This window comes from Gadus macrocephalus, chromosome 9 (assembly GCF_031168955.1).
Source record: "Gadus macrocephalus chromosome 9, ASM3116895v1".
NCBI classification, from domain to species: Eukaryota; Metazoa; Chordata; class Actinopteri; order Gadiformes; family Gadidae; genus Gadus; species Gadus macrocephalus.
This window is the reverse complement of record NC_082390.1, coordinates 15079269-15095985: the sequence shown is the minus strand read 5'-3', so window position 1 is coordinate 15095985 and position 16717 is coordinate 15079269. Positions and strand designations below refer to the sequence as shown.

Sequence of the window (16717 nt, the reverse complement as noted above, 5' to 3'; positions counted from 1 at the left end):
GTGTGTCCTTCGATAGACACCGTAGTTCCTTGTTATGACGGCTATGTCAAGCAGAGGTTCGGCAACGCTGGTTGAGATACGCTTTGAATAGTTCTCTCCAGCGGTTCGTTTGTAGTCCAATAATGTCTAATAACGGTATTCAGATTCCGAGACGTCTTCCTCTGCTCTTGACCCATGAAGGGGTGCTGTTACCCGGTTCCACCGTGAGGATTAGCGTCAACACTCCTCGGAACATGCAGCTTGTTAAGAGTCGCTTGTTGAAGGGGACTTCGTTAAAAAGTACCATCATCGGAGTGATCCCAAACACCAGAGACCCTGACCATGACACAGACGATCTCTCCCCTTTGCATAGGTATGGTCACCCTGTTATAACACAACGAGTACCAAATGTTATCCCTGTGATGCATAGTGCATACCTAGTTTTCCAGATTGGATTTTTGCCCACCGAGTCATTAAAATACATCTGTGGATCCAAATAGATATTCCGGTAGTTTTCACTCAGGGACATGCTATAGATGTTTCATAACTTCGATAAATGCCCTATACTCTGTCCTCTGTGTTGTGTTATTTTACTTGTGTTTTCTTGTGTTATTCTGGTTATTATTACATCCAGCTGTTGAGTTAGTTGATGACTTAACCACATGAAATGAGTCTGGCCTTTATGGAAATAATAATGGAATGATGATTGTAACCTTTCACGACAATTTGAAGTAACCTGCCATCCATTATAGAAACCTATTCCCCTGCCATGCTGGATAAACTTCAACAGACCGTGAAACGGACTTTAACCTAGAAGTTATCGATTTAACAACAGTGTTATCATATCAGTCTTGCTTGTATTTGTCAATACGTATCTTCTGTCAAAATTCCGTGTATGTCATGCATGTTTCTCCAAATCATTACATTTTTTGTCCCTAATTTAATTAGAAGGCTTCTGGAGTTCTGCTTGTACTTTCAACATGCCTTTTCACTGTCCTAAGCATTGGCACAGCAGGACTAGCAGTGCAAGTGGTGGGGAGCAACTGGCCCAAACCCCACTACACCTTGCTCATCACGGGATTATGCCGGTTTCGTGTCACTGCTCTGCTGAACGAACGACCATTTCCTCTGGCTGAGGTGAAACGCCTACGTTGCTAGGCTCTTCTCAAACTGATCTAGAAGCCTAATCAGTGTACATAGTTTTATAGTGATAAATGGTTAATCGAAACCATACCATTTTCTGAGGCTATCATTTCGTAGAAAAGTCATGACAAGGATTTATAGAAATTCCATTATTTCAGAAATGTGAATTCAACAAGTAGTAATGTTAACACAATATGCCGTCATCGTATGTTTTGAGCACATGCTGGAAGAACCGTGTGTGTTTGCTGAGGCCAATGTCTCCATGTTTACTTTTAGGTGGAGCAGCTGGACAAGCTGGAGCAGTTTTCACCCTCTATTAGCCTGGAGGAGACGGAGAGGGACGGGGAGCTGGGGGCTCTATCTCAGGCCTTCTACCAGGCAGCTCTGCAGGTAGCTTCAGTGTGACTGTGGCCTATAGCGGCTCTGATTTATAGGTTATCACCATACAGGGGATGAGCAGAGGTTTGCACGCCCCTCATCAGTTAACACTAAATCGCCGCATGCTGTCTGTTTTTGTGTGTAGTTGGTAGACATGCTAGACATGTCGGTTCCAGTGGTCGCCAAGCTGAAGCGTCTGTTGGACAGCCTGCCCAGGGAGACTCTGCCTGATGTGGTGGCCTCCATGATCCGCAGCTCAAACAAAGAAAAGCTACAGGTGTGCTCTCTGTCTGGCTGTCTGTCTGGCTGTCTGGCTGGCTGGCTGGATGGCTGTCTGTCTGGCTGTCTCGCTGTCTGACTGTCTGACTGTGTCTTCGTTTGTAAATATACAATATAAATAAGAGCCCCATTGCATTTCTTAATAAGATTGTTACATCACGGCAATTGCAAACAAACGTTGTCAGATTTACATACGGACATTGTGGCTATATTATAAATGATGTGTATTATGGGTGTAGAGTGAGGTCAACAATGTTCACAAATCTTCACTGGTGTGTTCTCTTCCCATTTTCATTCACTCATCATTTCATATATCGTTATCTGATATTATTTACTCTTTAAATCCTCCATACAATGTGTTGCTGCGTCCCATTGTGCGTCGTGCCCTGTGTGTGTCTGATCCACGGGTGAACCCGTAGGTGCTGGATGCAGTGGGCCTGGAGGAGCGCTTCAGGAGGGCTCTGCCCCTGCTGACCCGACAGATAGAGGGCCTGAAACTGCTGCAGAAGAGCAGGAAGCCCCGGCCCGATGACGAGAGGAGGGTAACGGAGCGCACACGCATGCAGGCACACACCCGGGCACGCGCAAGCACTCGAAGCACTGATCTGTCAATGCAATCAGTTGATGGAGTTTGTTAGTACCCAAACCGCAGAAGGCCTCAGTTTACTGGTCAGGCATTCAAATGAGAAAGAATAAGGTATTTCCCAGCATCTGAGAAAACCGAATTAGAATTGATCTAAAATGCCTCTAAAATGTGTTGCATGGTGTCAAAAAAGACTTCCTTTAAAAAAAGAGTTACCTCCTCCAGCCTATACCCAGGAGAGTGTTTTATGGCTTCAAGTCAACTCTCTGTTCCAACTGCGCAGGCCTTTTCCGTGCGCAAGGGAGGGGTGCCTTCCGGGCGGCAGTTCTCCCTCGACGACGAGGCGGGGGAGGAAGATGGGGATGACTTCCAGGTCCTGGAGAGGAAGGTGCATGGGGTCAACATGCCTGAGGCCGCCCTCAAAGTGTGCCTCAAGGAGCTCAAGAGGTGTGTGCTGCACCTGTGGTCACAGCCCCCTGTAAAGGGTCCCTTGACTTCATGCGCTTAGAACGTTACTATTTTTTTTTGTTCTGTTTGTATTTATATTCAGGCTGAAGAAGATGCCCCAGTCCATGCCTGACTACTCCCTAACCATAAACTACCTGGATCTCATGGTAGAGCTACCTTGGGACAGGAACACAAAGGGTATATTACACGCACACGCACTCTCACTCACTCACTCACTCACACGTAAACACTCAAAAATCCAATATCGTGGCTTAACTAGTGCAGACAGTGCAGTTAAAATACAATGTTAATCCTCACCTAACCCTACCCGGTGCCCTGCATGGTTGAGTGTGCCTTCTTTCAACTCTCACGGAAGTAGATCTTAGAGCGGACGCTTCAATGCCATTTTGCTCCACGTCCTTCACAACCTCTGTGCAGACCGCCTGGACATCGGCGCCGCCCGGGTCCTGTTGGACAACGACCACTACGCCATGGACAAACTTAAGAGACGCGTCTTGGAGTATCTGGCTGTGAGACAGCTCAAAAACACACTGAAGGTGAACCATACGCCCCTTTGCATAGTGCATGGTGTATATTGTATGAAGCACACTACAATGTATGCACAGTAAATAATAGAATAGAATGTATGTGCTGCTCCATATGTTATGTTGATGTGTTGGTTGTGTTACTTCAAACCATTTCAAGGGCCCCATCCTGTGCTTTGTGGGGCCACCTGGTGTGGGCAAGACCAGCGTGGGACGTTCCATAGCCAGGACGCTAGGCAGGGAGTTTCACCGCATTTCACTTGGAGGCGTCTGTGACCAATCAGATATCCGGGGACACCGGTAAGGAAAATAAAGTTTGGTATTTTTGGGTTGCTCTGGGAATATTTAAATCTCTCAAATTATCGTACAAAGAAAACCAACTAGGCTTAGAATGTTTTCAAAACAAAACCGATGGCTACAAAGCTACATTTATTGATTTTATTTTAAACTATGATTTACATATATTATCCGGACTGTTGGAACATCCCACACTGCCCTGGTAAAACCAGACCAAAACCAATATTTCATCAATGTGTTGCTATTTTGTGTGACTTTCCCAAAGCATGCATGGTAATGAATATTCGACTATGTCAACGTAGATGGAACACAATGTTTGTTTGTTGTAAACAGCATGTTTGTTGGTTTTAGGGAAAACCAAATATTTGTCTTGAACAATGTTTTCACAAGATTTGAATAAGTAATTACATTTGTAATTTTTTAGCAATTTGGTTGCGTATACCCTAAAAGTCAGAATAAATGTCCATGTTGTTGCCACCAAGTGTTTCAAACACTTCCGCTGTGTTTTCAGGGTTGAACCCTTAATAATACATATATTAAGAAACAAATACGATATCAGAAAAAGATAATTGTTTACAAAAAAAAAAGCCAACATACAGTAAACAGTTCAGTGAAAAAATCGATGTACCTCATTTTCCTCATGTTCCTATTGGTCAGTCGGACATACGTGGGGAGCATGCCTGGCCGCATAATAAACGGTTTAAAGACGGTGGGCGTCAACAATCCCGTCTTCCTATTGGACGAGGTCGACAAGCTGGGGAAGAGTCTGCAGGGGGACCCCGCAGCTGCGCTGCTGGAGGTAGGACGGCAGGACATGTGCCTTATTTAAACTAAAATATCACACAAGATAACACACAATAATGAAAAGAAATATGTCTCATTGGCCAAATGAACACACCATTTTCCACCATTTCATTTTGGAGTCGTCGGGAGTAGGTCATCTGTTCTATCTAGAAGATTTAGATGTTTAACAATATTGACAAAGTGGGACAGCGGGACAGCTTTTCTGAAGCCAGTATTTTGTAATGGGCTTTTTACTTGCTGCCATCAAGGTCTTTAGAGGGTAGGTATGACCTTTACTCAGCCTGTCTGGGATATGTCCAAGATAGAGGGAGGTAAATGTTGCTACCACAGGTGCTCAAAGGCTAGCATACTGATCATGTGCAAGCAACAGCAACTATCTACCTTTCCGTTTCCTCTCAGGTCCTGGACCCTGAGCAGAACCACAGCTTCACAGACCACTACCTCAACGTGGCCTTCGACCTCTCCCAGGTCCTCTTCATCGCCACGGCCAACTCCATGGCAACCATCCCCCCCGCGCTACTCGACAGGATGGAGCTGCTGCATGTTTCAGGTGAGGCCGGAGCAACATGAACCAGGGACAATTCTCTTCAGGCATGAAAACGTTTTTTCTTGACGGGAGAAATTCAGAGAAAATAAGTATTTTTAAAGGTCTTAAACGTTTTTTTTGGGATGTGCACACATACATTTTAGAACAAGTATTAACAAGGGGTTAATGTTGCCCTTTTTTCAAAGTCGTAAGTAATACATGCACACAAATGTTTTTGAACGAAGATCTGAGGGAGCGCTATTAACTTAAAAGAATGTTGATTTTAATTACATTCAGTGGGGAAGTTCAGGGGTTTTATCAAGCAAGGTCAAATGCAGTTACATAGCTAATTTTAGCAAACCCTTAGATTACATAATTAGACTTAATTAATTTTGCTGGGCACAAGAAAGAGTTAGAGAGCATGCCGCTCTGCCAGCGCTGCAAGCTACACAAAACCTTATTTGTGAAATGTATTAGCAAAATGTCAGTAGATTTAAAATCTAAATTGACCATGACCAAAACATAGCTTGATTTTGGTTGGATGGTCTCTTTTGGCTGCGGATAGTTTGTTTTAATACAAGGGACGATCAGTTGCAACAGTCCTTACCGGTGACATTTTAACTTTCTGAATTCTTTGTGGGGGCATTTCAGCGCTTTAATGAGCCAGTGTCTTCTCTTCCCGTGGTTTATGAATGGAGTGGGCTCCATGTGTATTTGTATCCTCCTCCTACTCTTCTGAATAAATGTCCCAGGACGTGTTTGGTGCATAAAATTGGGAACTGCCTTTGCTGTGAATGGTCCCTGTGCTCAAAGCATCAGACCTGTTATTTTAATGGATTGATGGATTATACAGTTGTGACTTAGACGAGTTAATCCTTGGATAGGAAGAATCAAACATTGTCCATGATATTTAATAAAATATACTACAAAATATATTGTATTGCTGCCAACTACTTGAGATACGTTGCGACAGAAAGGAAAGCATTGAGAACAAAAAGAAACAAACGTTGGTGTCAGTGGAGAAGAGAGCAGAGGAGAAATGGAGAGGAGACGAGGGGAGAGGAGGGGAGAAGAAAGTAGAGGAGAGCAGTTGAGGAGAGGAGAGAAATGCTGGGGAGGGGAGAGAGGTGGGCATTAGCTAGTGTGTTTTAAAAACCGGGGCATTATAGGAATGAAAAAAGTTCTCATTCCTGGTCGTTTCCTGTGGCACCGTGACCACTTGAGGGGTCAAATGTCAGTGGAGATGCTTATCTTCCAAGAGGCCAAGCTTGTGCTGTGTGGTGGTCTGTGCTCTGATGTTCCGTGGCTTGGAAACATCACATATAAAGGGTGACCCCGCCGTCGCCCTGTCAATAAAAAAAAGGGAAAGGACATCTAATGAAAGCGTTCCGATTTCATCAGTGTTTCTAGATAAAGCAAAGGTCAGACCCTCTCCCTGTCCCCACCTAGACGTGCACGGCTTCCGTAACCAGATCATTTGAGCCCCATGTTGCTTATCAGGTATATTCGATTAGTCATTTGATTGAGTTGATACCAAAAGCCCTCGACTAATGCATTTTGCCAGGAGCACCTGATTACTGCACACCACCGGATGTACACATCCGGTCAGGATAATCATACTGTAGTTATTCTATTTTCTGTTTAGGTTGTCGTAATTAATATTACATTTCCGTATACAGTTACGGTACTTTGAGGAACCGAAAGCCAGGAAACAAGGAACACAGCTGGAATGAACAAAAATGGGTTTTCTTTGACCTGAATATATATAAAGCAGGTAGTGGAAACAAATAGCCCAAAATAGAACTTAAGTCAAAATAATCTAAGATGGATGATAGACTTGACATAAACATACCGAGCCGTCAAGAACTGAACCCCAAGCAAGACCTACAATGTCCGGGAGATGGACTCAATGATCAGCTGCGTCTCTGGTTGGTCATATTGATCTTTATTTTTTGGGAAAGGCTAAATGAGGTCTAAATGGGGCTGCCACAAGTCATTTTGGGGTAACTGGAGCTCTTTAAGGATGCACCTGCACTAGGCTAAGTCATTATGCAACGGCGGATGATATGGACAGGGGTCTCTCCGTTCCAAAGATGGGCCACTGAAAACACATCTTCACCCTGTCCGTTCTTACCAATTGGTTTCCTGCAGGCTTTATGAACATGGACATTACTTCACAATACACATTACACATTTGACTTCCTTGCCAAGGTTGGTCATCCCATTGAGAATGGTTGCTCACACTCACCCTCTTGTCCACCCATATTTATCTACATTTGTCCCCAAACATTATGATTGTATGGAAATAATTGTAGATCATGTTGATTTTCTTTTGTTTTTGCTTTTTGTTTTTTGTGAACAGCCGAATGGTGTGGCGCTTTAAATGTTGCTGCCGAAAGCACTTGGGGGATGGCATAGATTCTTCCAATCTGTCCAATTAAACACACGTGCATCTCTACACTCTGTGTTGGCGAAACACCCAGCCCTCGCATACACATTATACAAGGGTGTTTGTGTATGTGACATATACATTACTTGATTCCATCGACTAGTATGCAGGAGAAAGTCCCTTCAGTTCAACTTGGGTTTGCAAAGTTGCATCTAAGCGGACCACAAGACTTTGAGAGTGAACCACAAGGACACAGGGGAATCGGTGGGTTGAAATGCAGACTTATTGTCCATGTTCTTAAGTTAAGCAAACAAAGCACATCATCCCCACATTAACCTCAGACCAGCTGACCGGCGACATTCCTGGATACCTCGGAGTCAGTGAGTCCACCGTGAACTCCACATTTGTACCAAAATAAGGTTGACAAATATCTGGTCATTCAACGGGGCCAACGATCTCAAATATATAAAGTGTATAGCTATAAAAAGAATGCCATGGTTGTCACATTGATTTGTTGATTTAATTGTCCAGCTTGAAAATGTAGCTTATAAAAAAGAATATACATCCTCATCCCGATTCTTCAAGCTATAAGTTGATCTAAATAGCTATAACCCCCCTAGGCTACACCCAGGAGGAGAAGGTGGAGATAGCCAAGCGTCACCTGATCCCCAGTCAACTGGAGCAACACGGCTTAACATCCGAGCATATCCAGATACCAGAAGACACCACGCTGGATGTGATCCGCAGGTCACGCACACACACACACACTCACACTCACACTCACACTCACACTCACACTCACACTCACACTCACACACACGCACAAAGATCACAGTGATTGCAACGACAGTCTGGTCCACAGCTGGACAGAGCTGAGTCACCTGTGGGACGGGGAAATGTACAATGTGCAAACATGGGAAGACTGAACCTAGGTACTCTTTAACTAGATTGTTAATTAAGGCAGTGTTTTGGTCCAAATTTACTTAACAGTGAGGGAATTCAGATTCAGAGCAGGTAGGGGGTTATGTAGAGGTGAGAGGTGAGCTCTCGACTCTAGTCCTTGCATAATTCTCCCTGAATCTTCCTTCCCTAAAGCCTGGTTGATATTTATATTGTGTGTGTGTGTGTTTCTCTAGCTATACCCGGGAGGCAGGTGTCCGTTCCCTGGAAAGGAAGATCGGTGCACTGTGCCGTGCTGTGGCTGTGAAGGTGGCCGAGGGTCAAAAGGTCACAGAGCCCGAGCACGAGAGTCTAGAGGGCTCAGCTCAAGAGGCGAGAGGTCAGAGCCCTGTCCGTCTTTTAGTCATCCTGGCTTTTTACGAGGAAAAAGATAAAATACAAGACATTGGTGATAAAGGATGTAGAAAGTTAAGTAAGTAAGTAAGTTAAGTATAGTTAAGCACAGCTTGTGACGACTATTTTGATATATACAGTATTTATAAATATTTAATATCTATAAAACTTTATGTTGCCAATTTAGGGATGCAGTCTGAGGAAACTGTTTATTAGTGGTGCTTATGAATGTGTGCACACATCTTTTCATTGATGTGAGGTGACAGGACCTCGCTGCTGCCATGTGGCGCACCTCCTCCCCTTCAAAAGTCCATAGGCTCTGAACACACACACACACACACACACACACACACACACACACACACACACACACACACACACACAAGCCCTTTTCGGGGCGTCTATGGAGACAGGCCCTCTCCCACTTGCTCGCTTTCAGTGTGTGTGTGGTTGTCTGTGTGTGTCTGACTTTGAGGTTGTGTATGTGCGTTGGTCGTCAAGTAATCCTGCAGCAAGTAGTACTGTACCACGGGGCCGTGTACACTGGCAGACATGAATTACAGCCATTATTGTCCCATGTAGATGAAAGGGAAGCATTCTTGGGCCCTTTCATTGTTTTTTGGTGACGACAAACTAGAAGGGAGTATCACAGGGCAAGTGACACTTGTATGCGTTGTAACGTGTGTGTGTGTGTGTGTGTGTGTGTGTGTGTGTGTGTGTGTGTGTGTGTGTGTGTGTGTGTGTGTGTGTGTGTGTGTGTGTGTGTGTGTGTGTGTGTGTGTGTGTGTGTGTGTGTGTTGGATGGATGGATGGATGGATGGATGGATGGATGGATGGATGGACAGACACTGCAGCACCACCGGAGAGGCCCATAGTAATCGACCACGTCGCCCTCAAAGACATCCTAGGAGCGCCGCCATTCGAGATGGAGGTAGGGGGGGGGGGGGGGGGGGGGGGCGTCAGAGGGCAGCCTCCGTCCACGGTGCGAGCACGTTAATTCTGGGTTTGGGTGAAGAGAGAGCAAACCAACAACTCGGGAGGTCTTAATGATTTCAGAGTCAATTTGGTCAAATAATATCATTCCGCGCAACTTTCCTTTTCTTCTCCTGGTTTTATTCCGTCTCTTTAATCTGCGCCGCTGTCCTTCCCCCTCCTGCATTCTCAAGGCCCACCTGGCATAGCTCAGCACCCCCATGCACCCCCTGCTCTCCCTGGGATTTCACAGTCAGCCCCCCCCTCCAACCCCTCTTCAAAGCCTGAGATTCCACAGGCATGGTGGTAAAACAAGGCATATCATTCATACCATCATGGTCTCCATCACAGGAGTCTCCCACAGAAGATGATAGCTTCTCAACCCCCTGTTCAATGAGGTCATACTGAGCCAGGCCCTACCAAAGACGTTCCAAGTTGATGTGCTGGTTTATGTTAACCCTAACCTGATGTGTTCCTTCTCTCTTTTCTGTCGTTCTTTTTGAGTACCGGTATACATAAATCTGGCCGACACCATTCACTTGCACTTTGGCACCTTTAAGACATGATTTAATTATTTTAGACTTTAAGAACTTGCTTTTAATACTTGCCCGTAGACTTGCTATGCCCAGTTGTGGCTTTGGGCCTTGTCAAACTAACTTTGCAAATGGCATGCACTTTGTTGAAAAAGGTTGCAAAGTAGGAATATGTGCAAGCTGAAATCAAAAGAATGTTGATGTCTACATATCTAATCATTTTCATTAGCACAGCCCTGTTAAGTTGTCAGGATCAAAGAGCAGGATTAAGAAATTCACATTGTAGGGGCTGACTTGTTTCAATCCCTTTGAGGACCGAAAATCCTGTGTCACATGTACAAGTGGTTGTGAATTAAGTGGATTGCCAGTAGACTCATGAGTGAAACTGCCATTGAGCTAAAAACATTTGACCGATGCTTGGTTTCCTGTTGACTGACCATAATCGGGTCAGTTAACAATCGGGTCATTCAACCCTAACCCTTACTATTTAGGATTTATCACCAACAAATAAATGTTGTTGGCCATATGTCGCCCCCATCTGGTCAGAAATTGTACTGCCCGGAAAAATACCTTATCTTAAATTTTTGAGTTGACCCTTGATGACCTGGTTAGCAACATCCTACAGAATCGTCTCTACCACATGTGATGTACAAAATGTGCATGTCTGAACGCCAAAAATCATTATGCTAATCTATTAATGTATATATAACTTAACACATCTTTACTGAATATATCTACGGGTAACATTTATCGGTTGCCATGTTATTGGTCTCTGAACATTTCTAAGTAACTACTGTTGAACATTACACGATTAACGATCAGCCTTCAAATAATCTTGTGCTTCAAAACATTTATAATGTTCAAATTTAAGAAACTGCAATTGATTTTTCTGATACTTCTCTTCCACTAGAGGGCAGTGGCAGATCTGCTTGCATTAAACACCAGACTTATCACATCCATATGTCCGTGCCTACCGCTAACATGCTGCTATACCCAATTATTACAGCTTTGTTGCCGGGCAGAATCATGGACATATCATGGAAGCATAATCTCTTTGTTAAAATGTCTATATATATTTTTCTTTTCAAATGTTATAAAAATGATATATAAATTCTAAAATTTATTCTGAGAGCACCAACCATATTTTTTTTGTTTGTCCTTGTTGCTAGGTATCAGAGCGCCTCACGCTGCCTGGTGTGGCGCTAGGCCTGGCCTGGACCCCTATGGGGGGGGAGATCATGTACGTGGAGGCCAGCCGCATGGAGGGGGAGGGCCAGCTCACCCTCACGGGACAGCTGGGCGACGTGATGAAGGAGTCTGCCCACCTGGCCATCAGTTGGCTGCGAGCTAATGCTAAAAACTACCAGCTTACCAATAGTAAGCATGCCCTGGTCACACAATCCCTGAAACACACGCACACACACAAAACCAAACCGCTTATTCCATTACGTGTGTGTGTGTGTGTGTGTGTGTGTGTGTGTGTGTAGTGGTGGGGGGAGCAGACCCGCTAGACGGTACAGACATCCACCTCCACTTCCCTGCTGGAGCGGTTACTAAAGATGGACCCTCTGCCGGCGTTACCATAGTAACATGCCTGGCCTCACTGTTCAGCGGCCGATTGGTCAGGTCGGACGTGGCCATGACGGGGGAGATAACGCTCCGAGGACTGGTGCTGCCGGTAAGAAGTCTGATGTGGAAAACAAATGTGGGCTTTGATGCGTTCAACCTCAAAGCAGAGCATCAGGGATACTAGTGTTTCACATGCGGCCAGTCTTAGCCGTGAGGGAACTCTCTTCTCTAAGGTTGTCTAGCTCAATAATTTGGAGTGGACTGAGTTGCTGAAGGCTCATCTGCTAAAAGCCTACAGAGTAAATAATACAGTTAAAAAAAGTTCACATTTGACTGAATAAAAACAATTTGGAGGTCTGGGTCAGTGCCATCCTAACCCATGTCACATCCCGTGCGTGTTGCTTTGTTTGGAACCGCAGGTGGGCGGCATCAAAGACAAGGTCCTGGCAGCCCACAGGGCCGGGGTGAAGCGCGTCATCCTTCCCAGGCGCAACGAGAAAGACCTGGAGGACCTCCCGGCCAACGTGCGCTCCCAGCTGGACCTGGTGACGGCGGGAAACCTGGAGGAGGTGCTGAACGCAGCCTTCGACGGCGGCTTCGCCAGGGCGGCCAAGGCTCCGGAGCATCCCCGGGTCACCAGCAAGCTGTGAAGCCCACGGCAGGCGGACGCCACGGCTACGTACCCAGACTGTAAACGCTGACATTTAGTTTGGGCATTTACTTTGGAAGTCTTAATTCCAGTGTTAATTGCCGTAGTTTGATTGACGTTGCGGTTGTGGTGTCCTTTGAAATCATGGAATAAGGTTTTGATTGCGCAAAACATCATGGCTAAAACATTTTGCCTATGCAATGATGGACATCTTTAGTTGCAATTATTGTTTAAAATAATATTAATGCTTTTAAAAAAGTGACCAGTTTACTCAAACCTTGCATTCTGAGTAATACTGCATACCTATTCAAAGCTACTTTATCCCAGCACTGGCAGAAGTTGATTTTGTTAAAAAATAATAATAATGGCAATGTCATTAAATAGCTATCATGTTGATATATCATGTCATATTCATTTAGTAGATTTGGTTATTGTATGACATTGAGATTATTCAGATTCAGATAACTTTATACAGGCTGCAACTCAGTCGACATACAAAATGGAGATAGTTTAGCTGACACTTTTTTCCCAAATGGACTTGCAGTGAATATGGAAGCAGCCATTTATGAGCAGGTAGGTGTTCAGGGTGCTCAAGGCTGAGCCCCATTAGGATGAGGATCCATCTGACCACCTTCTGGCTCGGAGTCAAACACCATTAATGACTTACCATCCTTCCTATTCAAATGATACTGCTATGATCTCAAAAGTCTTGTTTTCCCTAACTATGTAAATATAACTGAATAGGTTTATTTTTAATAGGTTTTATACAAGAAGGAGACCTGTAATTAAATGAGATTGGTGTAAAGGTTTCTGCTGAAGGCAATGCAGCATTTGGTCGAAGTTATTGATATGTTGGATTTACATTGGGAACTAACATTTCCTTATTGAATGAGACCGTAGGCCCTTGGTTGGTCAATACCAGGAGGGTCAGTGTACACATATTTGAACTTTCTGGTTAATGTTGGGATACGTTTTACGGTTAATTTTGGCAAAGGGTTATGATTTAATTTGAGGGTTAGGTTTTAAGGTGTTTTCTGGTTCTTGGGTTTGGTAATAGGGTTTTTTATGCTCTTGTTTTCCATCTTATTTCCCCTCACTATTTTGTGATTTTTAGTTCTTTCTTTCTCCATGATGAAACAATGTCTTAGGGAAATGGTTGAAACTATGACTTATGCCATTCTAGGATGAATTAATACAAAGATATATATTAAAATAAATATATTAAAATAAGTTTTTGGCTATCCTAGTATGTTGGATGCATAGTGCGGAAGCTTCCTCACACTCAGCATCTGAACAAGAAGTAGACTGAAGGGGGACGGAGAGAGCAATGAGCACTGTGAAGGAGCTGCACAGTTCAGCCGGTATTAACACCCTCAAATGAGTCAAATGAATGTCACCTGTGTGACAGCTTTGCTGACAGGCCACTCTACTTTTTTGGGGAACAACGGCTATGAGCTATTTATATACTACTCTTGTACCAGGTGAGAAGAGTTTAAGCCATAAGGTTATCTTGGCCGAGTTGCTCATTTAGTTGATCACTCAATTTTTTTGCAATAGCTTCCATGTCTTGAAGTGTTTGTCTAATATCCATTTTGATTGCTTCCTATGGTATTTTGTTTTATTATGGCTAAAAAATGTAATATGCTGGTCATAATATAATTTAATCCTTTCACACTTTATAACATATAAAGCAAGAATTTACAGATTTAAATATAATTTCACATTACACAGATCGAAGGCAAATAAGTCATATTTTCATGGCAATAATATGAATTCAAATTATTATAGACATGACCTTCTGCATACTAGGGTGTTGCCCTAATGTGGGACACTGCCTAATCTGGGACACCTAAGGTAGAGCATTTATCTGCGCGAGGTCTTGGTGGACCTCGCGCCGACTGCTGCCAGCCACCGCCGCGCTAGCAGACTGGAGCCGCTAGGGGCGGATAGGCTAAGCACTGCTCCTTCCTTCTCTTAAAGGCACCCAGTGCAACTTTATGTAAACATTCAATGAAAAATAAACATTCAATTTCTAGTCTTTTTTACACGTAGTAAGTTTCAATAACTCCATACCATTACATATCGACATTCAAGGAGCAAAGATGAGACGTCGTTGTGTGGTGAGAACTGATAGAAAATCGTAAACAACAACAATCGCCGGTGGGGAGAAGCCATTTTTCCATTGACTGGAAGCCTGCTTTATTTATTGTAGGTTACAAAAAATAAAGAAAATGGCGGCATTGTTGTTATCGATTTTGTATCAGTTCTCACCACACAACGACGTCTCATCTTTGCTGCTTAAATGTCGGTATGGAATGGTATGGAGTTATTGAAACTTACTACGTGTAAAAAAGACTAGAAATTGAATGTTTATTTTTAAGCCTCGAAAGTTGCACTGGGTGCCTTTAACTCCATGTCGTCCACTGATTTTGCTGTCGTCCAAAGGTCCAAAATGGTACCCCAAAAAAATCAATGAAACACTTGGTTTGCAATCATTGGTTGTTGAAAGTGAAAGATGGATATCTTCCGTGCTTACAAGTAAAGACAGGCGTTTAGTTAGATATTTTTGGTTTTCAAGTAGGCCTAGATAAATTATGCACATGGCAAGTGGAAGTCGAGCAACTTGTTTTAAAGTTGATTCATACTTTTGTTTTGTTAGGATTTTTAACTTTAAACATTTTTTTACTCGTCATACATCTAATTATCATGCAATTGCTCATACAGCATTATCATTATCGGCATTATCCCGACCAACAATTGCAGCATATGACTGCACTGAATCAACATCAAAAAAAGAATGTATTTTCAGTCTTTGTAAATTCTATTCCCTGTTGTCGTCATTCAGTAAATTCAAATAAAAAGCTATACATTTTGATCGACTATATGGGCAGTGACTTGAGTGTTGCTGTTTATTCCTGTGCCCATCAGACTCCATCCCACCTCTCATATTCCGTCGACGAAGTCTATCTCTTGTTTAACAGTTCTACCGATAACTATAAACCTAACCCTCAACCAATCAGAACCCATTATGAAGGGCTCATAGGCCCTATGGTTCTTTTTAGCCCTGTTAAGCTTGGGCGCAACTTTGAAATTGCTTTGTATTTTTCTTTGTTTTTAGCTAAAAAGTTGAACGTTTTTTGTAAATCTAACAACATTGTGTGATGTTACATCAAATCATGATGTCAAAGGGTGCAGCTGATAGAGCTGTTCAGCGACCCCTGGAGTCCTGCCACGATAGGTCTTCAATGGAGCTTGATGTAGAGTTAGAAGCCGAACAATGTCATATGAGTTTTAAGTCAACTATAACCTCTGGCCACTTAGTGTCTCGACGATGCAGCGGTGAGTGTTCTTGGATGGCAGAGCTCGAGACCGGGGTTCAAGTCCTGTAAGAAGTATGTATGAAGATTAAGCTTACTACCATGTGTATTTAATGCCATATGTAACCTCTCTATGACATCAAATCATGTAAAAGCCCCCTGGTTCCCGTGGGCGGTCTCCACGGGAAGCAGAAAATTTCATGAGTCTAACAATGTGAAGTTGGCTCCGTGGTGCAGCGGAGAGAGCACACGACTCTAGGCCCTGGAGTTCTGAGTTCAAGTCCCGTCAGTATGTCTCCATTGCACATTTTATTTTAAAGATTCTAAGGGAAGGGGGGGGTAACTTTACTTTCATCACTATACAATAATGTGTCCTACTAAAAATGAACAGGAGGCCTTTGGTTCTTTTCTGTATTCTTATTAAAAATAAATCCTGTTTCCTTGAATCGAAGACCGTCAGAGGAACTGGGAGCTGAGTCCCATTGAACGGCCAAAGATCCCGCACGGATGAGCCCCTGTGTTTTATTTGATACATTTCGACAGTGTTACCCCTTATGGGTTTTTCATGACGACAGATAAAAAAACGACATTGTTACCCTTTACGTTTCATTTGATAAAAACGACAGTGTTACCCCTTATGTTTTTTTCCCATGATGACTGATGAAAAACAACAGTGTTACTCCTTATATTTTATTTGACAAGGACGCATTTATTTGTTCAAATATGTTTTTTTTCATGACGACCAATAAAATACGACAGTGTTACCCCTTATATTTTATTTGACAAAGACAACAGTGTTACCCCTTATGTTTTTTTTCATGACGTCCAATAAAAAACAACAGTGTTACCCCTTATGGTTTTTTTCATGACGACCAAAGAAAAACGACAGTGTCACCCCTCATGTTTCATTTGATAAAAACGACAGTGTTACCCCCTATGTTTTAATTAATAAATATCGACAGTGTTACCCCTCAGGTTTCATTTGATAAAAACGAGTGTTACCCCTTGTGTTTT

General features: G+C 43.3%; 1 protein-coding gene across 1 annotated transcript; it reads left to right on the top strand.

Annotated features, from left to right (window-relative positions):
• The first annotated feature begins 19 nt into the window (after nucleotides 1-19).
• Nucleotides 20-13616, top strand: lonp2 (lon peptidase 2, peroxisomal). The gene is made up of 17 exons (XM_060061024.1): nucleotides 20-352; nucleotides 981-1116; nucleotides 1399-1512; nucleotides 1646-1777; nucleotides 2199-2321; nucleotides 2646-2809; nucleotides 2913-3007; nucleotides 3248-3366; nucleotides 3515-3654; nucleotides 4309-4450; nucleotides 4855-5005; nucleotides 7991-8117; nucleotides 8507-8649; nucleotides 9509-9594; nucleotides 11338-11545; nucleotides 11656-11846; nucleotides 12157-13616. The coding sequence occupies exons 1-17, from the start codon at nucleotides 123-125 to the stop codon at nucleotides 12385-12387; spliced, it is 2532 nt and encodes an 843-aa protein (XP_059917007.1). The 5' UTR covers nucleotides 20-122; the 3' UTR covers nucleotides 12388-13616.
• The last annotated feature ends 3101 nt before the right edge of the window (nucleotides 13617-16717 follow it).